Source organism: Falco peregrinus, chromosome 1 (assembly GCF_023634155.1).
Source record: "Falco peregrinus isolate bFalPer1 chromosome 1, bFalPer1.pri, whole genome shotgun sequence".
Taxonomy (NCBI): domain Eukaryota; kingdom Metazoa; phylum Chordata; class Aves; order Falconiformes; family Falconidae; genus Falco; species Falco peregrinus.
This window is the reverse complement of record NC_073721.1, coordinates 8,588,765-8,602,236: the sequence shown is the minus strand read 5'-3', so window position 1 is coordinate 8,602,236 and position 13,472 is coordinate 8,588,765. Positions and strand designations below refer to the sequence as shown.

At 35.4% G+C, this 13,472-nt stretch overlaps 1 protein-coding gene across 27 annotated transcripts in view; it reads left to right on the top strand.

Moving 5' to 3' along the window:
- The window catches only part of KCNMA1 (potassium calcium-activated channel subfamily M alpha 1), a 505,717-nt gene that overhangs the window by 325,192 nt on the left and 167,053 nt on the right, over nt 1-13,472 (top strand). For 23 of the 27 annotated variants that reach the window (XM_055802251.1, XM_055802256.1, XM_055802243.1 and 20 more), the window contains 4 exons: nt 1,548-1,623; nt 6,750-6,825; nt 8,478-8,648; nt 10,318-10,409. In XM_055802251.1, coding sequence (XP_055658226.1) covers nt 1,548-1,623; nt 6,750-6,825; nt 8,478-8,648; nt 10,318-10,409 — 415 coding nt within the window. Of the gene's footprint in view, nt 1-1,119; nt 1,417-1,547; nt 1,624-6,749; nt 6,826-8,477; nt 8,649-10,317; nt 10,410-10,508; nt 10,601-13,472 lie in introns of those variants that run through there. The other 4 variants (XM_055802216.1, XM_005243550.4, XM_005243555.4 and 1 more) reach the window with 2 other exon arrangements.

Below are 13,472 nucleotides of genomic sequence, written 5' to 3'. Positions count from 1 at the left end.
CTGAAAGTGGAGCAGAGGGACATGTCTCTTAGTTTCAGCACTATGATCCAAAATGTTCATTCTCTAATCGAAAATGGATGTGAAGTTTGTAGTTGTTAAGCATCATTGTATTGCTCTTCCTCTAGATCCCCAAATCCAGTTTTCAAGTTGCGATTAATCTTCAGTTCCCTGCAGTCAGTAATTTAAAAGAGACTTTATATCTATGTAATGGACAGGAGTGATTTTCTACTTTAAGGCTACTTAGGAGCCTTAACAAGACTGCTTAATAAGGCTACATATGAGCCTTAGGAAGAGTAAAAATTTTCTTTAACAACTTTCCAAGAATACTGTGGAAATAAAGCCTTGGTTTAAACACATCTCACCACATGCATCTTTGCTCTTGAGTGGAACCTCTCGACTCCACTGAGATGATGACAGTTGTGACCAGGTTTATAAGTTTGCCAGGAACACCTTGAGTTTCTAGAAATAAAAAGCGGTTTATAGCACTGGAATTGGGTCAAATATGTATCAATAAAGAGGATGTATGAGAAGAAGCTGCCCTGGACCTAACCAACAGTCACGATACCATGTTACACAACTTTTATGTAACTTCTGGCTGTACCATTTAATAAAAATTATCCTCAAAGCTTTATTTTAATTTTATAAGCTGTGTATGATACACAAGGTACTTTTATTCATATGCCAAAGATCTGCAGCCAAATTATTTACTATCAGCATAAACCTCTTTTAATAATTTAAGCCTTTAATCTTCTATAGTATCTCCTCTGGTGCACACTGTCTTTGTGTATGCCTCACTGGCTTTGTAGTTGTCTGAGAATTGCTATATGTGCAACCTGATTTCAACACAAAAATGCTATTTCTTTGTAAAAATAGTCGCTACTTTAATAGCCAAAGTATAATCTGTTCCTATAGTTATAGCCTGATGGAAGGATTTATAGTAGGTTTGTCATTTTTAAGAGAGAATGTGTTGTTTCTCTCTATTCCTGCTTCAGTTTTTTGAAATTCGGGTGGAGGCAGGGAGCGTTATTATAATAAAAGATTTTACGTCACTAAGATTTACCAATTTAATCAGGCATATACACAGTCTACTTTATCCAGGTTATCACATCTCATGCCCATAACTTTTACTTTTCACTAACCAACGTGTGAGCTTGGAGGATGCAGATTTGTATGTGCCTCTGACAGCCTGGAACTGAAGGACACGTGCACTAGAACTTCCAACTGAACCTCAGTGAGGTTTTTTTCCCCTTAGCTTTCATAAGGCTTTCAGCCTTTATGTCTCCTCCTATGGCTTCCTACATAAACTAAGGCTTTCTGGTAGGATACTTCAGCTATTAAGGACAAAAGTTTAAAACAGTTTGAAAAAGACCTGGTAAAGGATCTTCGAACCATTAAATATGGAAGAACATTTCAAAGGTATTTGACATTTTGTATGTTATCTATGTTGATTTAATGGATCACTGTCATTGTAAGTGAAATGTTGTTATAATTTGAATTATTCTTTACTAGAGTTTTGTTTTTGTTTTTGTTTTTTTTCTTTACTGCAGGTTTAAGATTTTTAAGAGCCCTTAGACTGATACAGTTTTCAGAAATTTTGCAGTTTCTGAATATCCTTAAAACAAGGTAAGACCTTTTCTTACAATGCTGAGTTATTGCATTGGTGACAGAACATAAATGTCTTAGGTTTGTGGTCACTGTAATATATGACTTTTTTTTTTTTTCTCAAAAAAAACCCCTTGCTATCTATTCTTTAAACCTTTTTCTGCTGATGCATGATTTATCAGTGTCAGCATCTTTTGCTATGTGATCAGTAGATTTTATTTGATGTGATGTGGTGTTACATTTGAAATATCTGAGCAAGACTGGGTGCTGATACATTAAAAGCAGAACAAATTACAGAGCTCTGCACTGATTATACATTGCTTCTTTCCACATAATCAGTCCATATTCTGCTGCCTTGGAAAGACAGAAATCAAAATTCTTTCAACAGATGTAGTTACAAGGTATTTGGAGAAATAATCATTGTGTCTTTGTTTCAGCTTTTTTGAACTAAGCAACCTTTTGCACATCAAAAACATATTAAAAATTAATTTTACACTGAGCTATCTTTATATTGTGTTTATTGTCGTTAGCATTTTTTTCAAAGAATAATTAATATACTTGAAGGAACCTTCTGCCTTTCACTGATTCTTTGGGCTATTAATACATGAAAGCTGTGCTGAAACAGCATAACTTTGAAGGAAATAAAAAGGAACCTTCCTGTGCCTTGCAGTTGAAGACACATCACCTTTCATCATTCCTTAGAATGCCCCAGGTGAAGTATTGAGCCCAGCTTCCAATAATTGCTGTAAACTGAGCTCCATTCTGATGTCCTGTGCTCTCTACACTGCTCGATGATGCGGGTGTGAGGGCTTTATATACAAGGAACTCCATTTACTTGCTATGTTAATTAGTAGTGATGGGGGAAATAGATCCTTGAGATTTGTACATGCTCATGGTAAACAGCTGTGTCTTCAACCCTTAAGCTCAAAACTCTTCTCTTTGCTATAAAACTTTCACGCTGTCTGTCTTTAGCTGTGTGACTGTAAGTAATCCAGTTCTTGTCAAATACAGAAATCAGAGTGTGCAGTGAAGGTGCAGTCCCAGTAGCTCAGGATACTGCCAATATGGTAAAGGAGAATAATTTGTGCAGGAGCTCAGAAGAGCCAGTGCGTTTGCATTTAACACGCAGAGCAACCTTGCTAAAAGAAATGCCAGTCAATGGAGAAGCCCCATAAACTGCAAGGATTTTAGATAAAGCTCCTTGAGGAGCGGTGGATTTGTAAACTTCCAGATCCATAAATGAAGGGATACCGCATTAATCACATTCATTGTATTCAGAGCTGGCTTGTTCAGCATTGACTTGTTCACTTAGATAACACTTCTCTGGTGCAGAATTTTCTCTTAGATTAGATGTTTTCATCTCTTTGATTATTTATATGAACGTCCAAATATCTGTAAACCTCAAATGTTGGTTATTAGAAAGCCTGTCAAGCAAAGCTTCCTTGTGTGACTGAGTTTACTCAGCTGATTAATCCCCAGCAGTTCATCACTAACGCCTTTTATTTAACTTAAAAACTGTCAGTGCCTTGAAACAATTTTTTATGTTTCTCCCTGTTCCTGGTTCTTCAATAGAAAGACATGTCTCCTCTCTTTTGTGCCTTAATAAACTGAAAGGAACTACATAATTAGGAATACTATCAGTGTTCACAAAACATGATTTTGTAAAATGGGTAAGTCAATTTAAACCAAATGAACAGAATGTCATTTATTTTAGAAAAAAATTTTAGTTACGCCTGCCATAAATTTGACCATCTGTGCACTTTGGCTTTTATTAATTGTCTTGTGTGAGTTTAGCTTTTACAAAGCAAAAAATGAGAAAATACATTTATTGCTGCTATTACTAACTTCAGTTAGAAATGTTTGTATTTTCAGTGTGTTCCTAAGTACTATCATAAACAAGAACTACGGTTTGTGTTGTAGGTACAGTTCGCTTTTTCTGCTACAGTACCAAAATACTTTTAAATGAGAGTTTTATTTCTGGATTATTAATCTTTCTTAATGAAAAAAGCAGCATGCTGACCACTGGTGGTTAATGGACAATCTTTAGTAGTTTTGCAAGTGTTAGAGCAGTTAAGCTTGTAGTCTCGATAAAAAATTCCCTTAATTCAAGCATTGATTTCAATTCATACAGTGGCCTTGAATTGTTATTATTCCTATACTATTGTATGCTTTTGACCAGCTACTGCAACATTCTGTTGTTCAGGGATGATTAAAAATCTTACAGAATTAATATATTTTGCTTTTCTTGCAATCCGCTTTCAAGGTTTTAATGAAATTTTCAACATCATTGTTTGTTTGTGAGTGTGAAGACCAAGGAATAATGGCAGACTTGGATTGTTGAACTGAATAGTAAATTCAGTATATTGTTACTAGTCTGAAATGATAGTACAGGGAAAAAACCCACCCAAATTATTTAAAAATTCTGCAAAAGATAAAAGTGCTCTCTGTTTGAGGTGTTATGTGTTTATATGAAAAAAATACGGAGCTAATTCGACTAGAGGCATTTCATTGTGTTTGGCATTAATAAGAAGTAACTACTGACAAGATGAGAAAGCGATAGGATATAAAGGGTACTGCTATATTTTTAATGTTTGGTGCAGTTAGAGAAGAAATTCTTTCCTTTTCCTCTTTCCCCAGTAAAGAAAAAAGTTTAACCTAGAAATTAAAATTACTCCTGGAATTAGTGACTGAAATATGGGAATAAAATACACATTTATTATTTATACAGTGGGCAGAAGGGCTGTTCTAAACACTGGAGTCCAAAGGAAGAAGCTAAACAGTGCAAAAATAGAAGCAGTGAGAAGACCAGCAATGTAATGTGGGAGTGCTAGATAATTATTAGAATATCTGAAAAATGATTAATTATACTTGAAAAGAACCAGTAAGGCAAAGCAAAATTTTACAGTGGTGTCTTAAAAGACCACAGTCTGCTAAGGATCTGTTTGTTTACTTAGTTTAAAATTAAATGTATTTTACACAATATCTTTTGTTTCTGTATTTTATGAAATAAAAGGAATTGTGTGGTGTTCAGTTGAAAATTTCTCTCCTTCACTGTTTTCTAATATTTTCTGACAAAAATACAGAGGCTTAGGCAGGGCTCACAGTAAGGGATTTTGCACAGATGTTGGAAAGAGCTTAAAGAGGAGGAAAATGTTTGTGACTAATCCTTCATCTATATTTAGACTGGCAGAAACACAGGGAGTATTTCATAGAGGAGAGAGAAGGCACGGTGTTTAATAAATCTTCAAAAATAAAAGGTACAAAAAACTCACGTCAATAGTTACTCTTAATGGCTGTTGCCATTTACTTGTATTACAGTAATAAGCGGAGACCAGGTGACGCGTCGGTGTATCAGGAGCCTCTCGTGCCCTAAGCCCATGTGAAGGACGATATTTAGCCTCTCACAGCAGAGCTTTCCATCAGCGTGATTCCTATGATTTTTTTTAATCTAGAAACCCGTGTTAGGGTCCCGCACTATGTCTGAATGCTGTCGCTGACAAAATATGAACCTTAATCAAGCACGCCTTAAGAAAGAGAGAATTAGGGAATATATGTTGATGTAGGTGAATGCTTATTAATTGCAGAACTGCTGAAATAGTCTCTTAATTTTGAGTACAATATTCATTACAGCACCTGTCATATTACCCAATTGTATTTCTTTCCTAGTACCCACAGATGCCCGCTTGGATAACTGTAACCCTTAAAATATTTTTAAGGGAGCCGGTCTGATGAATTTTGCAGGTTCATTTCTCAACTTTGTTTAGAAAAGAATGCATTTTTATCATCCTAAAGTTGTTATAAACAGACGTATAAATTCTACAGTAATGTTGATAATGATTTTTTTTTTTAATGATTTTTCTTCTTTAGGAAGGTATTGCTTTAAGGAATAACAGTGATTTTTCTGAGGCATTATTCTTTGTTATAAATGTTTTCAAAAACAAAGGGCAGCTATTTCCAATACAGTTCCTTGAATGGGTGAGATTATTTAGACATAGTAGTACAGGGACTTTAGTTCCTTCTGTATTGGTGAAATATCCCTCTTAGCTTTTGAAGTCTCAGTGATTTTTGTAAGAAGAGAGGGAGCAGTCTTTACCTGTATTTCTTCCATGAGCTACGGCATTTTCCTGCTGAATTGAGTGAGGTCCTTGCTTCAAAATCACTTCTGGCTACAGTAGGGAACATACTACTCAGTGGGACTAAAAAGAGCTTGCAGAGTTTGACTGATAGGTTTCCATCTTTTTTTTTAGAAAAATGTTAATATGAAATATAAAATAGTCTAGCTTCGTATGAATTTCCACAAAGAAGTCCATAAGAGTTCAGGCAAGCAGAATAATATGACAATTACTTAAGATTTTACACAAAACCCACAAAGTGTCTGGGTTATTTAGTTTGAGAATCATAATTTATTTTTTTTTTTCTCTGCAAAAGCAGCATGATGTTTACAGATTGGCTGCAATAGTTCATTAATTGTTTGCTATAACTGTAGGAAAATAGTCTTGTCCTGTGGTCAGGTCTGCAAGTGTTAACATGTGGTGAGGCTGCAACACAATCATCTTCTTGCTGTTAATTTTTAAAGCCTCCACAGGTCTGAGGTCAAAAGCACAATGAGTATAGAAAAAGCGTACAAGAAATGAAATAATTTGAAAGACATCAGTCAATTGTTTGTGTAAGTGCCGTGTTCAGTGGCTAATGTTAAGTGGCGTTGCTCAGTTTAATTCATTGGGCCTGCATGGATGTATTTTAGGGTACCAGAATATTTACGGATAATTCTGATGTGTATAGCAATGATAAATGAGAAGGTGAGAATACTGGAGGCAACGAAATAATTTGGGAAAAAGCATTATTTCTTTCTGTTTGTTTGTTTATGAGTACAAATGAAGCTAAGGTTTCTGTTTGACTGCTCTCAAATACATTGGAATTTTTCTTTCAAGCTCACTAAATTATGCAACTGTGAACTCTGCAAAGACAAAATAACACCTATTTTGCACAGGCTTTTGATCGAGTTTTTTAGGGAGCCTGCTTCTCTTCAGAAATCATTACCAAACTCTCGCATCTGAGGCATGCAGTCTTATACAGGTACATATGAAAAATGTGTGATAAATTCCAGTCTAAATTCCTCTTTGTCGTTGGGTTTTGTTTATTTTCAGTAATTCCATCAAGCTGGTGAATCTGTGCTCTATATTTATCAGCACGTGGCTGACAGCAGCTGGGTTCATACATTTGGTAAGTATATTTGAAAATACTTCATTGACTTTTTCTCATGGATCGTCTGCTCTCTGAGCTACTTGATGACCTGAAATCGCCTTGTTCTGGATAACCCCTGAACACATCCAGAGAGTACAATAAAAAATGACATCACGGCTTCCTAAATTTTCGGCTTTTACTCGAAACTAATTCTGAGTAGTAAGCAATACATCATGAACCTCAGCCGTAAAACAGACTTGGACCAGTGGAAGTGGGGGCAAGGGCACCGTTTGCCGGCAGGTGGTAGTGTTTCCTAAGGAAACACCGGGCTGCTTCCTGGAAGGGGTCGGCAGGGCTGAAATGATGCTGAAATGGTGAAAGCAGGGGTTGTGCCAGGAGGCAGTTCTGTATTCCCACGAGAAGCAATGGAATGGCCACCATTCTGGCTAGTGATTTTTAAGAGATTGTTTTCCTCTCTTTTGAAATTTCAAAAAAAATTTTATGTAGTTTTCAGTCACCGATAACGTAGATTTTTATAATAGTTTTTTGTTCTGCACCTGGCAAGACGTGAAAAATTTAAGATAGCTAGTGCAGAAGTACATGAGTTCATAAATGTGAATATGCATATATAGGATAGGCATATGTCAACTGCGTATTTAAAACTAATGGCGTTTACTGATCAGTTTGGTAAATATGATTGAATGTGGTTAACTGTTTGTCCCTTAAGTACACTGTATGATCAAGCTGCTAGTAGTAACAAGTTATTCACGAATGGTTTTGGACTAATATTATATTTTAATGATATTGATGTTAGTCCAGAGCAATTAAAATGACTTCACTTGAAATACCTTGACCTGTATCCAGCTATAGTAAGATCAAATATTCAGAATGCTTATCTTCTTATTATACCAGATAGTAATTTAATTTTCACTCTTATGAAGATGCACTGAAATTTTGCATGTTTTTGTTTCCGATATACTTCACATTCAGGGATGACCACATTTTTTAACAACAACAAAAAAAAATAAAATTACATCAGGAGGGCAGGGATGCTATTTTCTAGAGCTTGGGGTTTAGGTTATATTTGGTTTGGTTTTGGTTTTCAGCATAAATTTCTCTATTGTACTGTAGGAATCCTCAAACATCAAATGTTTTTACTCTGGAACAGATTTGAGAGGGCATGCTCCTTCCCCACTGATAAATCTACAACTTTGTCACATACAGTAGCTGGCTTCTTGGAAAAGTAATGAGTATCACTGAACTTAACATGTCACTACTGCCTTTGGTAGCTACATAATGCTTTAAGACCCAAACTAAGAAGTATAATTTCATTACAAGTAAGAGTCACTGAAAAAAAAAAATCTGAACAAAATAAAATATAAAATGAACTTATCTAGCTGCATTAATAAGTTATGTTATGTAGTGGTGAATGGAAAAGAAACTTTCCATGAATGGTATGAGTGGCAAGGCTGTGTATGTCGACAAAAGAACGATAGCGGTATAATTGGGGCAGGGTTGGGTTCTGTATTTGTTAAAAATAAATCACAGGAGGTTTAGGAGTTTATATGCCATTTAAAAAAATAAAATACATACATATATATACACACACACACATGCACACACATATATCACTAGAGTTAATTTGTGGTACAGCTCTTTTAATTCATTGTATGCTTTCTTGTCAAATTTAGGTGGAGAACTCAGGGGATCCATGGGAAAATTTCCAAAATAATCAACCGCTAACATATTGGGAATGTGTTTATTTACTGATGGTTACAATGTCCACTGTTGGCTATGGAGATGTTTATGCAAAAACAACTCTTGGTCGCCTTTTCATGGTCTTCTTCATCCTTGGGGGATTGGTAAAAACTCTTTGTTGTTGTTGTTGTTATTATTACTACTATTATTATTCCAGCTACCTTAATATTTGTTACAATATATCTCAATGCTGTAATTAAAGAAGTAATAATATATGGTTTAGGGAATTAAAATTAATTATAAGATGTTTAAATATGTTTAATACACCCTTTTTCTTCTATAGACAAATATTTTGGTGGAGCTTATCAAATTAGTCTGGTTTAGTAGAGTCAGAATTTTTCTAAGCCATTTAAATCAGTAATGCTTGTGAATACATGAAGTGCCTTAATATTTCAACTTATAATGTTATTTGTACTTTCTAGTGAGTGACTGTAGTGTGTATTTTTTGACGCTGCTGTAGATACTTAAAGGCACTTTGCGGTTTCAGAAACCCTACCCACCCTTCTGTGTTCCTTCCCAACATTCCAACAAACACTGTGGCTTTGGACTGCCTTAAAGAGCAGTTTGCCTGATCCAGATGATGGCAAACCACATTCTCTTTAATTTCAAACATACTTTCATGTCATATAGCAGAATTTTAACTCACAATTTATCACATGGCCATAACCAGTATCCTTTTATGTCAGCAAGTGCTTGTGTTCTTTGTCCTGTATGTACATAGCACCAAAGTTACTAATTGTCTTCTGTCAACTTTGCTATTGTTTATTAGTGTTAGTAATATTATAGGACCTGTTGCAATGTTGTGCTGTAAACCAGCAAGGTTTATTTTTTATTTACTCTGTGCAAGGTAAGTGCTTTATGGATGATTCACGATATAAATTGTGCCCATAGATACATACGTGTATTGTTTTCTCTCATGTATCGATTTCACATATACATACATCTCACAGAGGTGATATGTATATAACTAATGTTATGAATGCAATATATGAGACAAACAGAAATACATATATATCTATATATATATATGAGTATAAATATATGCATTCCCATCGATGTTTATTGACATACAAAGACAAAGACCATGTCAAATGGCAATAGCTCTTCGAAGTATCCAGCCACAAGGAAGATGTTTGTTGGACAAAACATGGCAGAATAATTTTTATTTTCTCCTCAAAACCTTTTTACTATCACGTGTTATTCCAATCCTTTTGAAAACATAAACTTTTGGAAAAGCTTTTTTTGGGGGCGGGGGGTGACATTTTCGTTTCTTGACTAGGGGGAATAACCCCGATTTCATCGTGGTTTTTGCCTTATTTTGAATCCTAATAATGGGGGAAAAAATCTGTCTTTTAAACTAGAAATGTAACGGTAATGATAACACTTATTTTTGTTTTTTGCAGTGTATTTTGGATAAGTTTTTTCCCCTCCCCTCTTCAGGAAGAATTAGACATAACTGTATTTTATGGTTAGATACCGATTTGAATTAATTTTGTTCTTGTTTTGTTTTGTGTGTCTATTTTTCCTCTTTTGACCATTTTCTTAATTTGTAAGGTGTGCATCTTCTCCAAGACCAACTTTTACATTGAGCCTTCTTGTTTGATAAGAACTTTTACATTTTTTTAAAAAAAATTCTTTTTAAAACAACTGCATAGATCTAATTCTTTTGCATTTTCAGATCTTAAAGATATATATCTTCTGAAAATATTCATCATCCCCCTTTCTTTGGCCTCTCTTTTTAGTCTTTTCTTCTGTCTCCTATCTTCTTCTTAGGCCATGTTTGCCAGCTACGTCCCTGAAATCATAGAGTTAATAGGAAACCGCAAGAAATATGGTGGTTCCTATAGTGCGGTTAGTGGAAGAAAGTAAGTATCCCAAGAGGCTCTGCTGCCTCTGCTGCAGTAGAACACTCTCTGCATGCCATTTTCTTTTTTTTTTTTTTTGTTTTTGTTTCATGCATGTAGGCAATGTTTGCTCGCTACGTGCCAGAAATTGCTGCTCTCATCCTTAATCGGAAGAAATACGGCGGGACTTTTAACTCAACCCGAGGCAGAAAGTAAGTCAAAACAGACCAGGTGTGGTTGTGTGACTTTAAAGAGCCCCTGATGGTGGTAATAGCTGACTCACAGCTTAGCAGGCTGTATTCCTTGACATCAGATGTTACCACTGGAGAGTTGTCACACTATAATTAGAGACCTGGGCTATGCTATGGTACGAGTCACAATGTTTTGTCCCTAATTTAAAAGAACCTGGATGCCACTAAGTCTACACTGGCACACATCTTGAACAAATGCTGCATATGCATTAGCTTCTGCAACAACGTTGACCTAGCGCTTCACAGTTTTAGGCATCAGATTATCATGTGCTCATCTCTTCACTGGGCAACAATGATAATTCACGTGATTTTCAAGCAACTCAGTTCTTCAAGAAACTTGGATTTACTGGAGTGCAAAATATGCGGTTTATGTCGATGGGATTATTTTATTAGGCTGACTATGTCAGAAGTCTGATAGTACTATTCATCATTCTTCAAACAGTAGATTTGGATCTCATGCAGCTCCTTTTGACTTCATATGAATATTGCGAACATTTGGATTTTAGGATCTGTGACCAAGGATTTTAAAGTGATTCTCTTCTACACACAATATAAAACTTATCCTAAGAAGAGCAAGTGGTAGCCTTAGTATCAATATATGGGGGGAAAAAAACAAACCAAGAAAACAAAGCCATAAGAAGTCCTATTTTTGCCTGGTAGCAAGGTGAAATTTTATTTGACTACATTACATTTTATTGAAAGCCTGCTTGTTTCCTTGACCAAGTTAAAACTAGCTCTTTCTAAGATTCCCAGCATCTAGACCTGCTGGGATATCGCCTTTAATGAACTAGATGTACTTGGCGATATAGTAGTTTCTCCTCTATATCACCTTTAGTGTTGCCGTCTTTTCTTTCGTTACATATCATTGAGACATCCACTGGTAGAGACATATTTGCCTTAAAAGACTAGTTGTATAGAATCCTTGTCATATAGCATAAAGTACTGTAGGCAATGCATCCTCTCCCTACCTTTTAGTAGGGATATGTTTTATTACTTTTATTCCTTTCAAGTCATCACACATGCATCATTTTATAAATGTGGATTATGGTTTTATCAAGTTTTTTCTCCTCTGTGGAGCAGAAAGACTGTAATGTCCCACAGAGCTAATTCCAGAGTACTGTTTTATGTCACCGTTTAATCAATAATCAAGAATAAATCAAAGTGTATTCTTTCGTTATAGCTTACGCTATTGTATGTTCAATGATGCTCAAGCAATTACGTGACACAATTGAAAATGTCAGTACTTCCATTTTTTGAGATAACCTCAGCTCTTGGAAGGTTTTGGTTTTCTTGCTGTAAACACACTAATGTTGGAAACTTGCATCATAATTTGCTTACCCAGAATAAAAAATTGCCTTAATTGAGATAGACTGGTCTCATTAACTTCTCCAAATGTTGGTTTATGAGAGAGACCTAGCCAGTTTCATATTTGTATTCATACATGGTTTCTCAAAGAGAAGTTTGCCAAACACGGAATTTTTAGCTCTGTTTTTGAGGCTCCAGAGGAGTGATAGTGGAGGGGAATATGGTTTAAAAACCTTTTACGTACAGAGTTTTAGTCTCTCCCTTCTACATTGTCACTAGTACCCAGCATTGCTCAGATGTCTCTAAACTTGGACCTGATCTACAGTCAGAACCTTTCATCCTGCAAAGCTCAACTCCAGATTACAGGCTTCTGCTAGCTTTGGGGCGTGCTTATTTATTTTTTTTTTAACCTTTTCTTTTTGTCTTATTTATCTGCACTATCTGGTTTTAGCTCACCCTGTTGTCAGTGCTTTCTCTGCTGATCTCTACTGCCCGTATAACTTGTTGTTTGAAACTCAGTTCTGTCATCAGCATACCAACTGTTTGATTTACATTATGCACTGTTTTCTGATTCAGTTATTAATTACTGAGTAGTTTAAAGATGTTCTTTGCTCACGTGGGTCTTTCATCAGAGACTCTGAGCTTGGGAACTGCACAGTAAAAAGCCATTAGCACCCCTTGTTTGGTGTTGCTTTTGCAGTCAGTAGAACAAGATTGATGAAATGCTATGTTTGGCCAAAATTTAAGTTTTCATTTGGAATTCAGTGTTGAGAGAATGGATTGTCAGAACCAATAAGTTTTCCTTTGCTTGGGATATAGACATGTGGTAGTAATTAGTAATATAAGGTCTTTAGTTGAGCAACCAAGCATAGATTCTGGCAGGAAACATAATGAGAAACTACAGTTGTTCTATTCCTAACGTCAGAAAGTTTCCAGATAAAATTAAATACGTGTACAAAATGAAAGCAGATAAATTTTGTTGAAAGATGTAGTTTCAGCTCTTAAAATAGCAAATGTGTATACTTTTTAACGTTTTCCAGGATAGATAAATATATGGAATCTGCTTTGTAGCGTTTATATATCTGTTTATATATGCTGCCTCGTGAACTATGTCTGTGGAATAGCATGCTTCTATATTATTGAATGTTTAGGTGGGAAATGAAAATTAACATATGATTATGTATGCTTTGAGGATTGTACCACATGGCTTTAACACTATGGAGGGCCTTGCTATAGAATTATAGCTATAAGAGCATCTAGAATGTATGCATAAAAATTATTTCTACAAACCCCGCTTACTAAAGAAGAGAAACAACCAACACACCAGCAAGTTTGATCTCACATTTCATTCTGTCAAAATTTCATATTCAGCCAGTAAAAACCCCAAAGGACTCATAAACTATATAGGAATCATTGTGCACAATGAAGAAGCTTGCTTTGCTCTTAGATGAGATGTCTACATACAGAGTTTGGAAACCCAAGTAGTTTGTTGGCAGTATGCAATTATCACTGGTTAAATTACTAGAAA